This window comes from Chrysemys picta, chromosome 7 (genome assembly GCF_011386835.1).
Source record: "Chrysemys picta bellii isolate R12L10 chromosome 7, ASM1138683v2, whole genome shotgun sequence".
Taxonomy (NCBI): domain Eukaryota; kingdom Metazoa; phylum Chordata; order Testudines; family Emydidae; genus Chrysemys; species Chrysemys picta.
Window position 1 is genome coordinate 1,825,964 of NC_088797.1, and position 23,165 is coordinate 1,849,128.

General features: G+C 51.2%; 1 protein-coding gene across 2 annotated transcripts in view; it reads right to left on the reverse strand.

Moving 5' to 3' along the window:
- Positions 1–4,455: 4,455 nt before the first annotated feature.
- Positions 4,456–23,165, reverse strand: part of FAM107A (family with sequence similarity 107 member A) — a 63,574-nt gene continuing 44,864 nt past the window's right edge. For both annotated transcript variants that reach the window (XM_008173320.4, XM_005295945.5), the window contains 3 exons: positions 16,375–16,549; positions 10,059–10,215; positions 4,456–8,312 (listed from right to left, as the gene is read on the reverse strand). In XM_008173320.4, coding sequence (XP_008171542.1) covers positions 8,205–8,312; positions 10,059–10,215; positions 16,375–16,549 — 440 coding nt within the window. In that variant the 3' untranslated portion in view covers positions 4,456–8,204. The remainder of the gene's footprint in view (positions 8,313–10,058; positions 10,216–16,374; positions 16,550–23,165) is intronic.

Genomic DNA, 23,165 nt, shown 5'->3' on the forward strand with positions numbered 1-23,165 from the left:
ACCTACCCGGCTACACCACCACTGCGTACCGCTTTACAATAGAAACACGTTGTAGAAATGCAGGATGTCAGCGAAGGTTTGTGGGTGGTTTATTTCCATCCTGCCAATAGGTTGCAGCATGCCAGTCATTTCGTTATTAGTGCACAGGTATAATTGCATTTTACCAGGGCACAAAGGGGGCTGTCTATGTAATCCCAGTTTATACACACGCACAGTAGTGTGTTCGACACTAAATCAGGTACCCCAGTTCAACAGGTACAACTCCCATGACTTCAGTGGGAGTCACAACCATGCATGTGGGGTGGGCAGGTAGCCCTTGGTAAGCAGCTGGAGAATAAATATAAGAAAACTTTTACAAAGTTGACAGAAAGGAGACATGTCACGGTCTTGTATTTATTATTCTGGGCACAATTTTTCCTACCAGCAAAAGTGCTAGGGGTGTAGATAGGAAACCCCCTGAACAGAATTTGACATAATTTAATATTTGACTCACTGGAACAATTGACTCAATGTTATATTTGAGCAGAGAGTTCAATAGAAAGTGTTTCTTTGTATTGACTTGATTTCAGTATATTTCCATTATATGATGGTCTTGCCTTGTATTTCAACTATTATAAAACTGGTCACCTTTGTGATATTTTAAAAATCATTTTATAAATTATCCAAACCCAGAATGTTGTCCGGGGTGCAATTTAGTATTATAATTTTTTGCTTTTCTCAGGCTAGACTTGACCGTGCAGCCAACATTACTGTAATGTTTTGGGTGGGATTGTGAGTTTCCATGCTTTAGTTTTAAAATAAAGCACAAAGAAGGTAAAACCAGCCTCTGTGAGATTTGATTGGGGTGGAGTTTTTTTCCTACCTGATTCACATGCACAGCTGCAAATCACTGACACAGTGGCTCTCATATCAAGGCTCATGGTGCGTAGGTGACATGCTGATAAACAGGTTGCTGATGGAAAAGGATAGGGCTACAGTGGCTCTTTGAAATAGGTATCGGTTTTTGTGTAATTGTTTCTGAGTGAATGTACTGGGGTTCTAGTAGCAGCGAATTTCCAATGACACATAGTGGTTATCAATCCATAGTGGTCCGGCACCTGAGCAATGAACATTTCTGGGAATGAGTCAGTCAGTAGCTTCTCTGGCGTGTGTAGCTGTGAGTGAAGCAGCTTGCAGGCACGACAGAGAGGGGTGTGTGTGTGTGTGTGTGTGAGACAGGTGGACCTTCTAGACGCAGTTCTAGGCTCTGATGCTGGTTTGCTGGGTAGCTGCTTTTCGGAGGGGCTCAGCACATTCCCAGGTTTCAGTATTCCTCACTCAACTGCTCTGTTCCTCAGTTTCCCCACCTGTAAAATGGCGGTATTAATACTTGCCTTCTAGGGATGCTTCAGAACTTAATTAATTTAAGGACTTAACTGCAGCCCTTGAGGCCCTAGGCAAAAGAATTATCTATTGTTCTAGCCATTTTTTCCTTCCAAATTAACTCTTTTCAATAGAACTCTGTCACTGGGTGGAACTGGGTCTGAAAGTGTTGGGCAGGGAAGAAAGAAAATTAGCGATGCTGCCTTTCCCCACCCCTCACCTGCTGCATCCCCAGGAGTGGCTTCGCCCTGCCCCTCTCTCACCATTCAACTGCCCAGCCTCACTATTCATTCCTATTACGCTTCTTATTTCATTATGTTCCTGAGAGTAAACAGCACGTCAGAACCAGCACTACGGAAATAAAGACAGACCAGAATCAAAATGTCTTTTTAGAAAAGCTGGGCCACTTTTGAGAAGGAGCTAGAAATTATTAAGCCTCACATGAAAATGGCTGCGAAACACATAACCGAAGATGTAGCGACCCGCGTATCTAGTGCCATTACACACAACGAAGGCATGTACATGCAACAGGAAGGCTCTCGTCTAGTAGTGATTAGGAAAAAGAGAGCAGTATCATGCCGTCCATTTACAGACCCTCCTCACCATGCCCTTTAAAATGAAAGCTGCCTGAAGCCATCGCAGACAAATGTGAAAGCCGTCCGAGGAAGAGGACCGTAGACAGGGCCGGCTCTAGGTTTTTTGTCGCCCCAAGCAAAAAAAATTTTGGCTGCCCCCCGTCCCAGTCCTGGGCTCCTCGCCGCACCCCCCTGCCACCCCAGCCCTGGGCTCTCCCCCACCACATGCACCCCCCTGCTGCCCCAGCCCTGGGCTCTCCCCCCCCACACACACACCCCCTGCCACTCCAGCTCTGGGTTCCCCTTTACCCCCCTACCATTGCCCCCCACACACACCTCCTGCCGCCCCAGCCCTGGGCTCTCCCCCCCACCTGCACCCTCCTTCCACTGCAGCCCTGGGTCACTGGTAACTCGCTCCCAGGGCGGGTCATTCAGCAGGAATTTTGGATGTGCACAGAACACAGACAGGATTGGTTCCCATATGGTTACAGAACTGCAGTAAAGTGGAACAATTTTCAGCATGTGTGATTGGAGGCTATCTGGATGCATATTATAAGACTGTCCTACATAAATGAGGAAAAGTTGAGGTGCCTTTATTATTCTTTTGTTCCTCTCTTTCTTTCTATGGGGAATTTGCCAATGCAATATCACTGTCTTCCTTTTAAACAAACAAAAGGCAATGGCTGTTGAAAATAGCAATTCCAGTCCTAATAACCACTGGGAAGCATTTCTTGCTCAATTTTATCCTACTTTTTCTACAGCAAGTTACAGTGGATCAGTATATTTGATTTGGGGGAAATGAAGTAACAGCCGCCCAAACTGAGCTTGAGCACTCCTGAATTTTGAGGTGTTCAAATCTGGAAGGCAGGTGCTAGATTCCCTTTCTGAATATTAGCTAAATCTGGAAAAGAAAAGTCAATTTCTGCTTCCATGGCTCAGAAGTGGAAATCCTCCTACGTGCCTGGTACTGTATCTAAAGCTGCCCAGGTCCAGAGCCTCCCCTCCCTTAGTTTTCATTTTAAATTCTAGTGGGATCCACATATCTCCCTTGCTAGGCTTCAGATAGAGAGGTGCACTGTCCATTTAGTCCCCCCAATTCCTTCTTTGGGGGACAGCCCAGGGCTGAGGCGGCAAGAGGTGAGGGTGGGGGAAGGGCCCAGGGCTGGGGCAGCAGGGGGTGCAGGTGGGGGCCAGAGCTGGGGCGGCAGGGGGCGTGGGGGGGGGGAGAGGGTGCAGTGGGGGCCAGAGCTGGGGCGGCAGGGGGTGTGTGGGGGGGAGAGCCCAGGGCTGGGGGAGCAGGGGGTGCAGGTGGGGGCCAGAGCTGGGGCAGCAGGGGTGCGGGGGGGGAGAGCCCAGGGCTGGGGGAGCAGGGGGTTCAGGTGGGGGCCAGAGCTGGGGCGGCACGGGGTGCGGGGGGGGGGGAGAGCCCAGGGCTGGGGCGGCAGGGGTGTGGGGGGGGAGAGCCCAGGGCTGGGGGAGCAGGGGGTGAGGTGGGGGCCAGAGCTGGGGCGGCAGGGGTGTGGGGGGGGGAGAGCCCAGGGTTGGGGGAGCAGGGAGTGCTGCGGGGGAGAGCCCAGGGCTGGGGCAGCAGGAGGGTGCAGGTGGGGGCCAAAGCTGGGGCGTCAGGGGGTGTGGGTGGGGGAGAGCCCAGGGCTGGGGGAGCAGGGGGTGCGGTGGGGGCCAGAGCTGGGGCAGCAGGGGTGTGGGGGGGGAGAGCCCAGGGTTGGGGGAGCAGGGCGTGCTGGGGGGGAAAGCCCAGGGCTGGGGGAGCAGGGGGTGCAGGTGGGGGCCAGAGCTGGGGCGGCAGGGGTGCGGGGGGGGAGAGCCCAGGGCTGGGGGAGCAGGGTGTGCGGGGGGGGCCAGAGCTGGGGCGGCAGGGGTGCGGGGGGGGGGAGAGCCCAGGGCTGGGGGAGCAGGGGGTGCAGGTGGGGGCCAGAGCTGGGGCAGCAGGGTGTGCTGGGGGGGAGAGCCCAGGGCTGGGGCAGCAGGGGGTGTGGGTGGGGGAGAGACCAGGGCTGGGGCAATACAGAGGTGCGGGGGGAGCCCAGGGCTGGGGGGGTGGCAAAAAACGTAGAGCGGCTCTGTTCCTACCATTCACAGCAAGCTGCAGATTTCAGTTCCATACTCCTTCCCCCTCCCTTTCCTGTTGGTGGTGGCCAAGGGAATGCTGGGAAATGTAGTTCTTTCCCTGCTCCAGGGCTGGCTCTATAGGCAGGGAGCTAACCAAGGAACTACAGCTCCCAGGGCCCCCTGTTGGTTCTCAGCTCCCAGGCTGGATTCTTGCGCCTTTTGCACATCTGCTGCCCCAGCAACTGCTTGCTTTGCTGGTGCCTAGAGCCGGCCCTGGGAGGGCCGCACAGATATAGGGCCTGCTCCTGCAGAGTTACTTTCAGCAAATTCAGTGTGAGTTTTGGGTGAGCGAGGGAAGGCAAGATTGGGCCCAGGGAGAGGAAAACATTTTCTTGCTGAGCCTAACACTGCAGCACTAATGGACCAATCAACTGTCGGACTTCAGTGATTTAATTTGAAATCATTTTATTTGGCTGTTGTCTGCCTTCATCCATGGAGCTTTTTCAGTTCCTTGTGGAAAAGAGCAAAATATACAATCATCACTTGATTTATTTGCTGATCATCTTTCTTCAGAAATGTGTGCATTAAATAATGTGAGCAACAACAGTTAATTTGAATAAAATTGCATAATATGTAAGTGCATATACATACACACATACAGTATGTATACTATCTAGAGCATTCTAGAGCATAAACAATGCAAAAGGTGGTCTTTTCAGTAACATTGGGAATGTGCATCGTTTGGGTAAATCACATTTATTTACGGAAGCTTTTGAAAGGGAAACTAACAGGAAGTTTAGGCCCATCATTTAGGTTTTTATTTAAAAGAAGGCAAAAAAAAAAAAAAAAAAAAAAGGTTTTACAAAACCTAGTAATGTAATAATGATAGAACTGTTGTCACTGATCAGTATTTTTTAATTCAGTGACAACTGGTTTTAATTTCTTTGGATTTAAACATTTCCTGCAGTGTTTACAATCCGAACAGTGCGGCCAGACTCCAGGGTCAGGGCCAGAACCTGACTAGAAATTTGTCTCCCACATTTTTCTAGGCCAAGCAGAGTGGCGGGTGAAATACAGACGGTATCTGTGGTGAAAGGAGCATCAGTTTTAACACCTTAACCGGTTGCCAGGTAACACAGGTGAGGATATTTGTGTTTGAAAATGATGCACTTTAAAACCTGCCAGTAAACCCTTAAATACTCACAGCATCATTTCAAATGTACAACCCCTCAGAGCTAGAGCCTGCAGTCCTTGCTCAGGGTGAACATCTGCCTCGCTCCCACCCTGTGTTGGGGGACAAATGCAGGGACTAGAGAGGAGGGAACCCTCTTCCACAGTATGGAACAGGGAGCGGGGAACCAGGCAACTGATTTGCGAGGGTTACTCTAGCAGTTGGGCTGTCATGGATTGTGGCGAGATCGGTGGCTCTGGTCTGTGTGTGGACCCATTGGCCATCCCTCCGCCTCGCCCAGTCTCCACCAGGGAGCGTGATGCTATGGAGCCTGGCTGCATAGTGCACAGGGGAATGGGGGGTCAACCTTGTGGGGCTGTACCCACTGTGCCGTTCGGCTCGGCTGTAGTTTGGCCCTTGTCTCTCCACAGACAGGCACATTTCTTCTGGCATCCCTGGGGAACTTACCCCGAGTCAGAACGGCATGATTTGGCCCCTCCCTTCCTTTTTCCTGCCAGGATGCATTCATGCTTTACCATCACCCATAACCTAGATCCTTGGTCAAAAGGTGACACACCCCACGTCTCAGCCGACGTGAGCCTACTCAACCATTCCACTGATAGGGATTTACAGACGTGCCCATGTTGATCTTGGCCCTGCTGGATTTCATGCTATGGATTCAAAGGACACGGTTGCTACCAGTACTGCAGGTTTTCCTTTATGCAAGCGCTTAGCTCTTTTAGGTGGAATTCACTGACGTATGGTCCTGTGCTCTGCTTAGGGTGAGTGATTCGCCTGGAGCGTAACGGGTGCAGGCTGTCTGCACTGGGGTGAATTTCACCCTTCGAGGAGCCATGTTAGTTTGTTTCATTTCTTGGCCGTATTTAATTAAGACACCGTAACCAGTGCTGTAAGCCCTGGGAGGAAAGCAATGTAGCCATCAGAAACCCGGCTCAGTTAGGTTTGGCTAATAACAGTGTTAGTCAAGTATCAGAGGGATAGCATGTTAGTCTGGATCTGTAAAAAGCAACAGAGTCCTGACGAAGGGGCATTCCCCCACGAAAGCTCACGCTCCAATACAGCTGTTAGTCTATAAGGTGCCACAGGACTCCATGTTAGGTAAGTTGATGCTACTTAGCAGGTGTAACACACTGTTCTTCACAGCCATGTGTAAAATGGTCCCAACTGCTCCCCTTCTGTGTCGGTGAGAAATTTCTCTCTAAAAAACCACAACACACTGATTGCCCAACAAGCTGCCTTGAGCAGAAAGGCTGGAGTAGCTATTGCATTGGCTCTATGCTGACCAGAGGCAATAGATTTTGGAAACAAACAGAATTCTGCTGCCCGAATAAGCAACAGTCTCTTGAACTAGCAGAGCGCGGGGAGACCAGACAATGTGCTTGTGGGGGTTGCTTTCACTTTTTAAGAGATGTGCTGAATCCCCAGTGCGCATAGACTTGGCATGTGACGCCGCTGGGGCTCACGCCGGGGATATTGGTTAATCGTCTGATGCCTTTGTCACAGGCCATGGCCACTGACTGCTGCGATCAGACGGTCGGTATCCAAAGGCATTTTATCGGGGACACAGTGAATGATAAGAAACCAAGATGGGCCCGAGCCAGAGGATTTTGCTCCAGATCGGAACGTCCCCAAAGTTCAGGAATGGGGGGAGCTGAAGTTTGATTAGGAGTGCGGCAGTTCTGACTGCAAAGGCGCCACCTTCCATGGCAACACACACTGGCCTCTGCCACCATGAACACGAGAAGATACTCTGCATTCATGGCAAATGAGTGTGGCCGCTCTCCCTTTAACAGGCCTCCAGGGGAGAAGGATAACAAAGGAGCATGACCAAGTATTTTGCAGTGATCCACATCTGCTCCTCAGTCACAAAAACTGGTGCAGGTCCCAGCTATGCTGTAGCACTAAGTCAAGCAGCTGCTAGGTCTGAGGGGCTCTATACTGACCCCCCCCCCACCCCGCCTACACCAGCTGTCAAGCAATGCACCAGGAACACGCTTTTCAGAGCTGTTATAATAACAGGTGCCTAGCGGGTGGGAGGGGACCCAAAGCCCAACAATCTGGAGAGAAGAGTCAATGAGGCTGCCACTCTGACTCTTCCGGTATGAGCTTCTCTGGTCCAAGGGGACCTGCTGGCTGGGCAGGGTGCAGTCTGATTAACGCTAATGCTCAGAACTCCCAGTCTTTGCTTTAAGTGTCTAACATTAGCCTTAAACCCCAGGTGGCCTCTGTGGTGCAGCCCAACGTGCTCCCTGCTATGTAGCTACGTCCTAGTTCGTTAACAGATTTTCGGTGTAACTTCAGGACCGATACCGGGAAAGAGCTGTCCCAGCCTGTTTGGCAAGGCTGATTCAGTAACACGCAGATATGGGACTTGAGTTTCTCACAGCAGCTAAACGTGGGAGTACTGCGAGGACACACAGCTTCTCTAAGGCTTAAATCTTACAGTCACCCTATAGCTCTCCCAGCTGGCCCCTGCGCGTCACCGAGGCCATTCCCAGCAATATGCAGGATCATCCCTTTAAGGTGTCACCTGCAGGTTTCCAGGAAGCCCTCCCAAGCTACAGCTGCTATCCTGTAGATTTCAGGACCAGCAGCCACCCGGTCTGAGATCATCTGGTATGATTACTTAGGAGGGTCTCCCAAACCTGTTGGAGAGCTGTCACTCCATAAATGCCTCTGTCTTGAGCATATGCTGTATCTCAAGGGGTTAACCAAGAGTTAATAGGGATGGATGTTAGCATGAACCCACAAGTTGAGGGGAGAATGACATCATCTGCTTCCACATCTCCTCATGTGTGTACTTCTACTGGTAAATACCGCAGCTTTACCATTTAAATACCCTGTCCTGGACGGGAAAGCCCTTTTATGCATTTCTACTGGAGCAAGCATTAGTAACAGTAAGTAGCCCCAAGGACATGGCTGTAAATGTCCACCACATACAAAGCTGTCAGTGTGTAGGTATTAGCGCCAGCTTGATATGATCCTCCATTTAGGTTTGGCAGATGCTACACTACTTTCTCTTCCCCAGTTAGCGTTGATGTTCTTCTCAAGTTCTCTTTTACTTTAATAAATTCTGGTGCATGTTCTTCATGCTTCTCTTGTCCTCTCTCCAGCTAGAAGAAAGAAAGTGAATGTTATTTGTCTGCTAGGGAATAGCAGTGCAATCCATTCACTACATTGTTGCAGGTTTCATACTTAATTACTACTGGCCGGATTCGGTAGCTCTTACTCACACTGAGAAGCATCTTGTTCTGCTATTAGTCCTGTTCATAGACTCATAGACTTTAAGGTCAGAAGGGACCATTATGATCATCTGGTCTGACCCCCTGCATGCTGCAGGCCATAAAACTGTCCCTACCCCTTCCCTGGACTCTGCTGTTGAAGTCCCCAATCCTGTTTTTAGTGACTTCAATCGGCAGAGACCCTCCTGCTAGTGATCCCTGCCCCATGCTGTGGAGGAAGGCGAAAAACCTCCAGAGGCTCAGCCAATCTGCCCTGGAGGAAAATTCCTTCCCGACCCCAAATCTGGCGATCAGTAAGACCCCGAGCATATAGGCAAGAGTCTCCATCCTGATCCCTGTTAGCCATTATACTATTTACCTACCATTGCTTGGTTTTCCTTGACTACTATATTTTACCATTAAACCATTCCCTCCATAAACTTATCTAACTTAATCTTAAAACCAGACAGGTCCCTCGCCCCCACCGTTTCCCTCGGAAGGCCGTTCCAATATTTCACCCCTCTGACGGTCAGAAACCTTCGTCTAATTTCAAGCCTGAACTTCCCCACGGCCAGTTTATATCCATTCGTTCTCGTATCCACATTAGTACTAAGCTGGAATAATTCCTCTCCCTCCCTTGTATTAATCCCTCTAATATATTGGTTTCAGTGGAGCTATTTACAGGGTAAGGTACTACTTAATGTGCGTAAGGGGAGCAAATCTGTCCCTACATAAATAAACAATGGATAATTATAAACTATTATTTTAATGTAGTTATTAGATCTGGAACAGCTAAAGATTTCACTTGTATGTAGTTTGAGAAACTAGACAGTAAAATCAGAATGAAATTCACTCAGTCGCCTGGGCTGGCAGCAGGTCTGAAGGGAGGCCCTGGTTCCTGCCAGCACAGGTGTATGGAATGCTATAGAGTGGGCCTGGCCAGCAAACAAAAATACCGTTTTGTGACACATGTCATGGTGTTGCCATTAGGTTTCGTTCTGCACCAGAACAGACTGAGACCTTTCGAAATTTTACACCCCGAAATCGAGAGCGAGCGAGACAGAGACCAGCCAAGAGCCCAGTGGTTAGGGCGTGCACCTGGGATGTGAGAGGCTGCATCAGACAGAGCCAGGACCAGAACCTGGCTCCGCGTGGCCTAGGTAATAACCCTAACCCCTGGATTACTGGCTATTCCCGGGTGGGTCTCCCTCTCTCGGGGTTTGACCAGAAATTCCATCCTGGACCCGAGAAACCTTCCCACCAAAAGCTTTGCCCATCCCAATACTTTCCCGGGGAAGGTTTTGGTTTAGAGCGATTGGCATTTTCTGGTGAAAAAATGTTATGTCAACAATTTCCGTCAGTCTCTGGGGGGTGTTTTGCCAGAGGCTGCCCACTGGGGACAGGATGCCTTGGGGTGCCACTACTCAGCCACTTCTGCCCAAATAAATCTGTTAGTCCTTAAGGTGCCACCAGACGCCTTGTTGTTTTTACTCAGCCACTGTAGTTCGCACTCGGGGTAGGAATAAGGCCATGGAGAGCAAACCCTCTCTTTGGACTTGGCTCCATTTTAAGCACCTTCCAGCCCTTGTGCGGGGCACTTCAGATAACATCGGGAGTGATTTAAAATTCAGTTTCTACCTGATCCAGCCTCTGCTGTCGCTTCAGGAGCTCTTGTTCAAATGGAGACTGCAATTTCTTTGCCTCTTCTTCTTCCTTTTTCTGCCGGAGCAGCTGATTTCGCCGTCGGTGCTCAAGCACGCGCTGGAGCTCCGGCTTGCTCTCCACGCCCAAGCCTCTGTGAACAGAACGCAGAGTATCTCTGAGCTGGAGCCCTTTCTGCCTTCAGCCCAGAATCTCATTGCCGTTAGACGTGTGCGGAGCCTGCTGGTTCAGAGAGCTGGGGCCCAGTCTTCAGATCCAAATAGGAACATTAAAGACCTGAGCCAAAGCCCATTGAAGTCGTCAGAGAGACTCCCAACCATTTCAGTGGGCGTTGGATGTGGTTCTAAATGGCCCTTCCTCACCCAGCTGAATAATGACGCAAGGCCTGGTGCCGAAATCGAAAGACATCACAGTAAATAAAATGGAAACTCACTTATTCCTGGGTTGGAGCTCATCCACTCCCCGAAACGACATGCAAAACCCAAGCAACGTTCAAATAACATAATGAAGATTTTACACTTTAGCTATAGGTTAATGAAGTTTATGGGCTGGGAACATGTAGCGATTTGTATCTGCTCTTAACTCATTAATGCTTTAATAGGGGATGTGTAACATGCATACTGGAGTGCAGGGCATGCTGGGAAATGTGTGCTGTTTACAGTGAGTGGCTGGGAGTCATGGGCATAGCCAGAGCTGGTGCCCCTGGTCCATTGCCACCGTCAAGTTCTGTGAGTTGGGGGAAGTGGGACAGTCTGGAGTGGCCTTTCTTATTAATTTGTAGCTAATTCTAAACCAGGATCATGTGTAAGGCTGTGAGTCTGTCACGGAGATCATGGATTCTGTGACTTTCTGGGACCTCCGTGATTTCTGCGGTGGCCGGTGCGGCTGGCTCCGGGCCTGTCCAAATATCTCGGGCAGCCCCTGGGCCAGCTGCACCGGCTGCTGCTGAGGCAATCTCAGGCCACCGCCCCCTTCGTCCCCCAGCAGCAGAAGCAGAGGTCTCTGCCACTGTGCCCCCCAGCCCAGCAGCAGTGGGGTCCCTGGCAGCCACCGCCCAGCCCCCCTCTCCCCAGCACCTGCGGGGGTCCCGGGCCGGGCACTGCCGCCCATCCCCCCCAGCACCCGCGGGGGTCCTGGGCCAAGCGCTGCCCCCCCAGAGCATCTGAGGTGCTCCCAGTCCCCCCCTAGATCAACCATAGCGCTCCCAAGCCACTCCCTGCCCCAGAGCACCCGCGGCACCCCCGGGCCACCCACGGCCTTAGAACAACCAAGATTTAGTCAGGGATATATAGTACAAGTCATGGACAGGTCACCGGCCATGAATTTTTGGTTACTGCCTGTGACCTGTCCATGACTTTTACTAAAACTACCCGTGACTAAAACGTAGCTGTAATCATGTGTAACTTTATGGGGCTGTTTCAGTGCCTGAGTTTTTTCTTTTTTACCAGCAGAGGGAGTGAGTGACAGCAATTAGCCCTGCGGTTTCCCTCTAAACCTCAAGCAGATTATTTCCTCGTTGTATCTAGTCTAGATGCTCCTCCACTCGCTTTCTGGCTCTGCTGATTTTAGAGATGGAGCTAACATAGCGATGCTCCTGCCTGACCGAGAGCGTTTGGGCCTTTTGGCCAAAATCAAAGGCCCTTCTCCTGAACACAGACGTTTCTGTCAATAACTGAGGCAGTTTCATCCTTGGGATGTGTATTAATACAGCAGTGCTGGTCCGAGCAGCCGAGGTAGACGACCTGATGGGCTCACTGGAAATGAGACATGTCTGGAGCTTTCACCTGTGTGTTAATGCATTGTGGGCACATGAGAGAAGGTCTTGAAGCAAATCCCTAGATTCAAGCACCTTCCACCACTGGGCTGTTCAAAATCCAGCCAGAGCTAGATTCCGATTTTGCAAATGCCTCCAACCTTCTTTATAATGGGCCACATGAACCCCCTAAGTCACAGGTCAGAAGTACTCATTATTAGTTGAGTCTCTATCTATAAAACACACCAAAACCACATTAGAATAACAAAGCCAAGCACTCCAAAGTCAGGAAACACCAAAATTAAAGCTGCCTGTGCGTATGCCTTAGGAGACAGTTGTCAATTACATGGGCACATACTGTTATTTTCATCAGGACCCCTGCCTCATTCCGTGCACAGGGTGGATGGTGCACAGGCAGGCTTAACTGTGGCATTTCCTAACTTGTGAGGGCTTAGCTGTGCACCTTTAATGTTCTGTTAGCAGAGTTTTTGTGTGTGTAATTTCCTAGGTTTTTAAAAAAAGCAAACTGGCATCACAGTGACACTCATGTGGGTCATCAGCTGGGTTAGAACCTTCACACACACACACACACACACACCTCTGCCACTTGAACCGCAACTGATAGCAATAGTAGGTTGTCTCTCTCTCGTACACACACGCACAGACAGACAAACGTTCTTTGCCAGTGGGTTTCACATCTGCCTGCTCCCCCACAAACTTGACCACTTTGGCTAAAACTTTAAAAAAGAAACAATTCAGCCTGAGCAGACAGCTGACATGGACAGTTTCAATCCTAATGGTCATCGGTACCTGAAACCAGGGGCTTAGAATGGGGAGTGTTGGGCAACCTGCTCTGGCTACATAACAGAGTGAGCGAGAGGTTCAGGTGACCTGCCCAGGGCTGCGTAGGGAGCTGGTAACAGAGAACCCAGCGTCCTCATGAGTCTAATGCCCCAAACACAAGACCATCTTTTCCCCTCTCTTTACACTACAGTGTGAGGGTCCCTACTCTTCTTCTAGGATTGGGGGAGGGTCTAAAATCATTCCCACCACAGAGAAGCTGAACCTGTCCCTTGTCAATATTAAAAATCCCTTTGATATAAATCACTTAAATCTGTTACAATCACGTCTGCCTCATTGTGACTCCATACCTGACAACATTTGCAAAGCTCGCTCAGCAATAAATTCATACAAACCGATACATTTATAGGGACACATCTACACTTGCTGAACTTTGAGAAGCAGAGACTTTGTTTAACTTTAGTCTGACTGGGCTAAATTATAAGACACTAACAGAAGAGCTGATTAAGAAGTGATTTCAGTGATACTGACACAGGATGGCCTCTTGTCCAGGGCAGTTGGAAAGTCAGTGTCCTTGGAGGACAATTTGCAATTGTACATTTTACTGAACTTCTAGAAGTAGATGGAGATGTTTTATTTTTTAAGGGAGAGGAATCAAAAGTTTTACAGCTGTCCAGTATGGGTAAAGACTCATTATATTGTGATCTGCCACCAGGGCCAGCTTTAGGAAGTGCAGGGCCCAATTCGAACATTTTCGGCAGGGCCCCGGCAGGGATGACTAACAAAAAAAAAAACCAAACAAACTATGTTTAAATTAAAGCCTTTCATTTCTTCCATGTATTATTTACTTTCCATAACTATATAAATAATAAAATTATATATTCTGTACATTGCGTCATATATGCTGTTGATCAGTTATTAATGAGCTCCGTTTCACGTGTGTGGGTCCCCGCCACTCCCTGGGGGTGTGGGTGTGCACATGTGTGGATCCCAGCTGCTCCCTGCCCCCCTCATTGAAGCAGGTGTGCAGGGTTACTGCCCTGGGAACTGCAAGGGCACCAGTGGACATGGGGCTGGCAGGAGGCAGGGCAGGGGCTGACTGGAGGTAGGGTCTGGCTGCAGGCAGGGCAAGGGGTGCAGGGCTGGCTGGAGACGGGGTGTGTGGCAGGCTGGCTGGCTTCAGACAGGGTCACAGGGGGGTGCGGCATGGGTTGGCAGGGCTGGAGACAGAGGAGTGCGGGACTGGCTGGCTTCAGGCATGGGGGTGCGGCAGGGGCTGGCTGCAGGCAGGGCAGGGGGTGCAGGGCTGGTGCGGGCAGGGGTGTGTGTGGGGCTGGCTGGCTTCGGGCAGGGCTGCAGAGGGGTGCGGCAGGGGTTGGCTGGAGACAGGGCAGAGGGTGCGGCAAGGGTTGGCTGTGGGCAGGGGGTGCAGGGCTGGCTGCAGGCAGAGCAGGGGGCGGGGCTGGTGCAGGCAGGGGGGTGCAGCAGAGGCAGCTGGAGCCCCAGTCCTTTAAATAGCCCCCGAGCCCCTCGCTGTCCCAGGGCTCTGGGGGCTATTTAAAGGGCCCAGGGCTCCCCTGCTTCTAAAGCCCCGGCCCTTTAAATAGCCCCCAGAGCCCCGCAGTCCTACCACAGGGCTCTAGCGTGGGGCTCTGGTGGCAATTTAAAGGGTTTGGGGCTCCAGCCCCTGCTGGAAGCCCCAGGCCCTTTAAATTGCCCCCTGGGGAAGCCGGGCCACGCCGGTACACTGTACCGGGGCTTAGGCGTGGGGCCCTCTTAGGCGCGGGGCCCGATTCAGGGGACTTGGTTGAATTAGCCTAAAGCCGGCCCTGTCTGCCACATTTCTGTAGGCTTGATCCAAACTCCATGTAAATCAATGCGCCTTGGATCAGCCTTTAAAGCTGGACGAAATATTCTGAACACAATTATATTAAACTGCAGGTACATTTTGTAAGCTACAGGGCGTCACGCATTCTTCTGGAACGAGGATTTTCTTGGTCACTTTTCAGCTCTTAGACTCCACAAGGCCTGGTGTGGGAGGCGTGGGGTGAGGGTGGGAAGGGGGACAACTGACGTTTTGAGAACCCTAATTGGAGTTTAAAGAAAAGATGTCTGAGGTTCTCCAGAGAGAGAGCGAGCTTGTGGTAGTATAGGCTGCATTCTGGTGACATCTAGTGGGCTAAGTGGAAGTAACATAAGGCAGCACGCCCAGCGCTCTAACATCAAATTGCAGCTCACTTTTGCATTGATCAGTGAAAAGTTTAGCTAAACGAAGGGCATTCTCTGCTCTTCTCCCAGCGTGGTGTGCGCAGGTGACCTGTCCAAGTCCACATTATCACCTGTAATGTCAGGGTCAAGTCCAAGTCCAGGTTGTGTCAATATCAATGATGCCAATTTGCTTTCGGAAGGCTTGATTGTTAGCCAATTAAATACCTTGATTTGTCTCTTATGATTACTGCTGTCACTACTCACTCTCCCTGCTGTTTATAACTAGCTGAGCAAATGGATATTATTATTATTTCATAGAATCATAGAATATCAGGGTTGGAAGGGAACTCAGGAGGTATCTAGTCCAACCCCCTGCTCAAAGCAGGACCAACCCCCAACTAAATCATCCCAGCCAGGGCTTTGTCAAGCCGGGCCTTAAAAACCTCCAAGGAAGGAGACTCCATCACCTCCCTAGGTAACGCATTCCAGTGCTTCACCACCCTCCTAGTGAAATAGTGTTTCCTAATATCCAACCTGCACCTCCCCCACTGCAACTTGAGACCATTGCTCCTTGTTCTGTCATCTGCCACCACTGAGAACAGCCGAGCTCCATCCTCTTTGGAACCCCCCTTCAGGTAGTTGAAGGCTGCTCTCAAATCCCCCCTCACTCTTCTCCAATGGTTCATATTTGATGATGTCAGTCCTGCAAACAGTTCAGACGGTTAGGAGACATCCCACTGAGAGTCAGTAGAATTCGCTCCTTGCTCAAAGGCTCTGTACCAAATGTGCTTTTAAAATGATCACTTTCCGCGTTACTGCGGGAATGCTGATGCACCTGTTGGGCCTGATTCCCTATTGCCATATTCCAGCTTTACACTGCTGTGTAACTCCACTGATTACAATACGGTTACACTGAAGTAACACACTAGAGAATGAGGCCCTTGAATGCTAGCTCAAGCTTTAACCTAGCAGCAGTCTGCTTGTAGGGAAACAGGTGTCAGCATTTTCCCCATGTGCAGGATCTTGCATTGATATGAGCCGCGCTGTCAATAAACAGAGCAGTCCACCTTTCCCCAGCACAAAATTCACATCAAACACTCCAAGAGGCATAGAAGGGCTGTAAATCACGGCATTGCCTGGTGGGCAGGGGAGTAAGACAGGACGGGGGCATGTTTGTGGGACACAAGACAGCACCTGCAGCTCCCACTGCCTTCTGTTGGAGTGGCTGGTGAGCGCTCTGCAGCTCCAAAAAGCAGGCCCGGCATTTAGGAACTCCCTAGCTTTTCCGAATGACGGAGCGATTTGTTTACAATCTGGGTCACAGCATGGCAGAGAGACGCCGCCTCCCACCGTAGCCTGTTTCACACCTTTTGCTATTTGCCCATAACAATAAAGAGCTTTACCACAAAAACCCCAGACTGCGGCTTTCTGACGAGTCACTCCTGAGCTGATGTGACACCAGAAACCACAGTCTCTCTCGTCCAGCCCAATGCAAAGGCAGCTGAAGAGGCGTTTGCATCTTTGCCTCACCTTTTGTGGTTCATAAGCAGCTCTCTGTGGAGCTCCTGGTGGCTTTTCGAGGCTTTTACAGGATTTAGGAGCTTCTTAGGTTTGATAAGATCCGGATTTCCATCTATGTAGTCTGGGTGAGACATGAAATTCCTAACCTCAGGACGCTCCCTCTGTATTTCTGAATACATAGACGCTGGAAGAGAAAAGAGAAGGCTCAGTATTGACAGGAACAAACTGAATTTGAGGTCAAAATCCAACAGGTACACCTTCCTTTCACGCCACCCCATCCCGTGTGTGTGTGTGCCCATATGTATGTGTGTGTTTTAGTTGATGTACGTGTTTTTTAGTAGCAGCAGATAGCCCCCAGTGAAGGGCCAGGACGCTTGGCGCTGTACAAACACAACAAAAAGAGGGTCCCTTGCCCAAAGACCTTACAATCTAAGTGTGTGTATGCGTGTGGCTTGGTGTGTGTGGGTGTGCGTGGGTGTGCATATATGTACCCATGCAAAAAATCATGCTGTTCGGAAAATCCCCATGATAGTGTGAATTTTATACAAATGAATTAGTCTACTTGTTAAACAGTGCCAGCCGCTCAGTTCACTGGCTACAGCATTTAATGATAATTGATTGATTAATGCAAGTCGCTACGCTGTAATCGTTTATGACAATGAAATAGGTCATAATAAAACAAAAGACAAACATTGGCCCAGATACTCCTGTGCGGTGCAACTGCTTTGCACCTTACTGCTAGTGCATCCAGACCCTAACGTGCTCAGCTCCAAGTGGACCCCTGACGACAGGACGTGACTCCATAAACTGCTCCAAAGAAATGGTCACAAGTTGTATGAAATGTATGAAATCTTCAACTTTCGGTGATACCCTGCTGGTTCACTGCTTTGTACCCAACCCGGTGCCCCAGAGCATCAATATTTCAGTTCACACATATAATACTTTTGCACATGTTAATATGTCAAAATGTGCTTGTGATGTTGTAATTGACAGTATTTTGGATGTCAAACAAGCCTGCTGATGTTGTCCAAGGTTCAGTAATGCTGTTTAAAAATTTTTTTTTTATACAAAATGACCAAAACCAAAGACTGAGAGATAAAGTACGCAAACTTTCAAGTGTCTTTTAGCGCAATGCACAGCCAGGCTGATGACGGTTGTGCCAGGCTGCATGCATGCAGGAATTGAAGTGGCCTGTAAAGAGGAATTCATTCTTAATCACTCACTCACAACCACATGCGTGTACAGTTTGGAAATTTACAAATCAGTGCAGCGTAACCTCAGGAAGCAGGTGCATGCAGGCAGCACCACATCAGGAACTGTCTCTTTTACATTTGGGTGTGGGGAACAGCAGGGCAAACTGTTGTTTTGCAACATCTTTCTCTTCTCAGCTCTAACATCCATTTGAAAGAGCAATCAATGGAAAGGCCGGCTAGGCCAGCTAGGCCGCTTCTTCCGCAGTCAGTAAGTGTTCACCAAACTTAAAGTGGGTTGCTAGCAACTAAAATTGTGTAAGAACAAATACTGCTGAGGAAAATGACTCAGTTCTGAACAGCTTCCCATTGCATGTTAATGTGGCTGGAGCCCCAGCACTCTGGGAATGAAGAAAAACAAATCACAACCCATTACATCAGCGTAATTGGGGTGAGAAGTTCAGTACACGTTTAAAGGCTGCTGGAATCCTGGGCCAATGATTTCTTATACCAAATTATTTTCCATTAGAATCATACATTACTATTGGCAGACGTGAAAGATGGCTGGGTGCAGCCGTTCAGTGACAAATGCCTGGCTGAGTTATATACTTCTAGGGCCAGATCCTCAGCTGGGGAAAAATCAGGCTTCAGTGGAGCCCACAGATTTGCAGCAGTGGAGGGGGGGAGTCGGTCAGCATACTTTTGGGTTTAATTTCTTTTGTTTCTTCCCTTTTCCAGAGGCAACAAGGAGAAGGACGAGAAAGCTAGGGGAGAAAATACCAAAACCCCAAGGGTTGTGAACCGGGGCTAGGAACAGGGCGTGGTGTCAGGGGAGAAGCTGAGCTAGCACCAGGGCTGGCTCTAACTTTCTTGCTGCCCCAAACAAAAAAAAAAAAGAGCGCTGCCCCGCCATAACACCCCCCCCAGCGCCGCGCCGCCCCACCGAAACACCCCCCCAGAGCGCCGCCCCACCGAAACACCCCCCCAAGTGCCACGCCGCCGAAACAGCCCCCCAAGCACTGCACCGCCCCACCGAAACACCCCCCCGAGCGCCACGCCGCCGAAACATCCCCCCGAGCGCTGCCGAAACACCTCCCCGAGTGCCGTGCCGCCAAAACACCCCCTGAGCACCGCCACACCGAAACACCCCCCTGAGCGCCGCCTCACCGAAACACCCCCCTGAGCGCTGTGCCGCCGAAACAGCCCCCCGAGCGCCGCACTGCCGAAACACCCCCCCGAGCGCCGCTGAAACACCCCCCCTGAGCACCACGCCGCCGAAACACCTCCCCGAGCGCCGTGCCGCCGAAACACCCCCCGAGCGCCGCCTCACCGAAACACCCCCCAAGCGCCGCCTCACCGAAACACCCCCCCGAGCGCCGCCTCACCGAAACACCCCCCAAGCGCCGCCTCACCGAAACACCCCCCAAGCGCCGCCTCACCGAAACACCCCCCCGAGCGCCGCCTCACCGAAACACCCCCCCGAGCACTGCCGAAACACCTCCCCGAGTGCCACACCGCCGAAACATCCCCTCCGAGCGCCACCCCACCGAAACACCCCGAGTGCCGCCTCACCGAAACACCCCCCCCGAGCGCCGTGCAACGCCGCCGAAACAAAACCACCACCAACAAAAAAACCTCGAGCGCCGCCCTGCCGAACCAAAAAACCCCACAAAAAACCAAAACCCTGAGCGCCCCCTGGCACCCCAAGATTGGCTGCCCCTTACAAGGTGCTGCCCCAAGCACGTGCTTGGTCGGCTGGTGCCTGGAGCCGGCCCTGGCTAGCACAGGATATCATTGCCTGTCCACCCGAAAGTCGGGGCCCAACCCAAATTTCCACTCCTAGCTACACCACTGGTGGAGCCTCCTGGACGACAGGATAGTGGGCTAGATGGACCTTTAGTCTGACTCAGTCTGGCTGTTCTTATGTAAATCTTCATGGGTCCTTTGCCTGACACAGTTCAGGGTGGAGTACAGAAAGAAAAGTGAGAACGTGACAAGTGCCCGTGTTCCCTAAAACACGACTCAGGGCTTACCTCTGGGTTCAGGACCCAGGCATCTTCTCCATTGCACTCTACCAGACGGGCACCCTATGGCCAAATGACCTGAAATCCCTCTAGTGGAGCTCAGCCAAAGGTTTCAGGCCTGCATGTAACTAATATCAAAGCCATACGGCTATCAGCCTGCTTAGTATCATCATTTAGAGGGTTTGTGTTGTAACCCAAGCTCCCTCTCAGCAGCACTGGGCCTGTTTTTGCAAGGTTCAGTCATATGTCAGTGGGATCTGGCCCTGTGTAACTGCGGTCAATGGGAGGTGGTGGGGCGGTCCCTGCGGGCGAGAGCAGCGCGCGGAGCCTCCTGGCCCCCCCGCCTAGGAGCCGGACCTGCTGGCTGCTTCCGGGGTGCAGCGCAGAGTCAGGACAGGCCGGGAGCCTGCCTTAGCCCCGCTGCGCCACTGACCAGGAGCTGCCTGAGGTAAACCTGCCCAACCCCGAGCCCCACCAAACCCAGAACCCCCTCCTGCACCCCGAATCCCTCAGTCCCACCCCCCAGCCTGGAGCCCCCTCTTGCACCCCAAACCCCTCATCCCCAGCCCCACCCCAGAGCCAGCACCCCCAGCTGGCACCTTCACCCCTTCCCACACCGCAACTCCCTGCCCCAGCCCAGACCCCCCTCCTGCACCCTGAACCCCTCATTTCTGGTCCCACCCCAGAGCCAGCACCCCCAGCCGGCACCCTCACCCCTTCCCGCCCCCTCTTGCACCCTGAACCGCTCATTTCTGGCCCACCCGAAGCCTACACCCCCAGTTAGAGTCCTGACCCCCAGCCCCTGCCCCAGCCCAGACCCCCCTCCTGCACCCTGAACCCCTCATTTCTGGTCCCACCCCAGAGCTAGCACCCCTAGCCGGCACCTTCACCCCTTCCCGCTCCCTCTTGCACCCTGAACCCCTCATTTCTGGCCCACCCGGAGCCTACACCCCCAGTTAGAGTCCTGACCCCCAGCCCCTGCCCCAGCCCAGTGAAAGTGAGTGAGGGTGGGGGAGAGCTAGCCACTGAGGGAGGGGGGATGTAGTGAGTGGGGGCGGGCCTCAGGGCAGGGGCGGGGCTAGTGTGTTCGGTTTTCTGCAATTAGAAAGTTGGCAGCCCTACCAGCACCTATAAAAGCCATTGGCTTGCTGTTCACATACGTTCCCTTTCCTCATGTCTAGACGTTTGAGGCTTTCTAGGGAAGGCACTTTTCCGGGTGAAAAAGAGGGCGTAGATCTGGGACAGGCCATGGACATTGGAGGGCGTTTGGTTTGGGCTCTGCGTGTGGCAGTTTCCTCCCCACCCAGGCAGAGCTGTGGAAGGAGTGGAGGCCTCAGTCCATTTCCTAGCAGACAGGAGACTCAGAGACGCCACTTGGCGCCCCAGAGGGCAGCTTCAGAGAGAGGTGAAGACAGGATAGCCCTGGAGCCTGAACGGCCTCTCCTGGGTACAGGGGGTCCCACAGGTCAGGCTGAAGCCCGCTGATGGAGCAGCAGGGGGGAGCTCTGGGTGCCTCGTCCGTACCTCAGACTGAAGCTCCTTGTCTTTGTGCCAGACAAGCAGAGAACGGAAATTTTTTATGGGACCCATCTCAGAATCATTGACAAACAGAATTGGAAGGCCACCCTGGAAAGTGCTTCTCCTTTCTAGCTTGCAAAGAACACAAGAGAGAAGCCCAAAGCAAAAGGCTTGGAACCCAGATGACAACCTGACACCCGCATTTCCTGGCCTTGTCGTAATTCTCTCGCCTTTCTGCCTTAGTGGCAGTTCCCTTTTGTATTCCGGGGTGAAACTGGAGGCACAGAGACACCTGGCGTCCATGCGGCTCTGAGGGAGAAGGGCACAGCCTTTGTTATTAGTCTGAGAAGCCTCATGTCACATTTCAGTCCTTGAGAGGAGCTGCCTTCACTTTGTTTTTCCAGAGAAAGGAACAGAGTATTGTGGCTGAAAAGCCTCTGGGGTGGATTGGCCGCCTGCCTGGAGAGTTACCAGAGCCGGTCAAGTGGCCGGTGCATCTACCTGCGCCAGACAGAACAGACAGTGGCGTGGGGCTCTTGGGGCTGTTGCTATGATACGTACAGGGAGAGAGGCTGCATGGCAGATACTGGGCCCTACTCCTGCTTGCCTCGATGGCTGAATGACCAGTGACCATTTAAGTTAGCAATGGGCCACACCCAAACCCTTCCAGTCATGCCCTACCTGGTGGGGTGAGGTTTGGGTAGCAGAGGGCCAGCTTCCAAACCACCACTGGTTTTGGGTTTGCAGAATGTAAACCAGGCCTGGTTTAGGCCCAAATCATCAGCTGGTTTAATCTGCAAAGCCCCACATCAAACCTGGAGCTGTGCAGACCTACACCGGTGGGGGACTGGGCCCCTAATGTTTACAGTCATAACACATTGCATCCGAAGAAGTGGGCTGTAGTCCACGAAAGCTTATGCTCTAATAAATTTGTTAGTCTCTAAGGTGCCACAAGTACTCCTGTTCTTCTTTTTGCGGATACAGACTAACACGGCTGTTACTCTGAAACACATTGATAGAGTCCAGCTGGGCATAATCAATCTCTAGAGTCAGGAACCAACTTATTTTAATAAAAACGTGAGATTTCTAAAGCACTGGCTGCCAGGAAATGGTTAGGCCAGCTTTCTCTGCAGCAGATAGTCATGTGCTCACCTCCGGCTGTTATTCCTAGGCAGCATGCAGGTCAAACGGGAGAAATTGGGGTGAAATAGGAACCAAGACCTCAAACTGAAGAGGAAGTGAGGAATGAGAGGGGGAAAGCTATTTCCTTGTAAAGGAACAAGGTTAACACTCCTAGGGATAGGAGTGGCGAAAGGAGGAGTTCCCTTTGAAATGTTTACCAAGCCAAGGCAATGCCTAGGCCCAAAGAATAAGGGAGAAATTCTCTTCTCAGAGGCACAGAGTGCATTTTCTGCAGCCTGACCTGTGCAGGTCTCACTGCTGAGCGGATCTTAAAGGAGAATCTTGCCTTAAATTTTGCATTTCAGACCACAGTCAAAGTCACTGCAGATCTCCAGTACTTGAAACAGGCATGCCAACAAGTTAGGTAAGTTTTAAGCAAATATTTACTCTGGTATCAATATAAAGGAAGTTTCTATAGCAACTTCTTGCTTCACTTAGGTTTTGTGCTGTGTCTAGCATGCAGGACACCTCGTTCAAGAAAAATACAGTGAGCCTTTATCATATCACCTGTTTCAAAAGCAACGGGGAAGTTCTGCTTAATAAACAATACACAGATATCTAATATATGCACCATCATGTGTGACCCTGAATACCCAGCCGGGCCAGACGTTACAGGACACAGACTTTTCTTCTAAACCATACGGCTCACTTAGGGGAGGAGCTTGGTGACATTTCTCCCTCCTTATCTTTGAATGTTTGTATAGATCTAGGTTTGGATGGACAACTTTAGTGGGTTTGGCATAGTTATAGTTTCATTACTATCGAGTTTTACACATATTTTATTAGCAAGGGGCCCAAACCAGAACCTTTTATCTGAGCCCAAGTACTGCCCCAAACATTGGTTGTTACAATGGAATCCAGAGCTAAAATCACCACCAGATTTGAG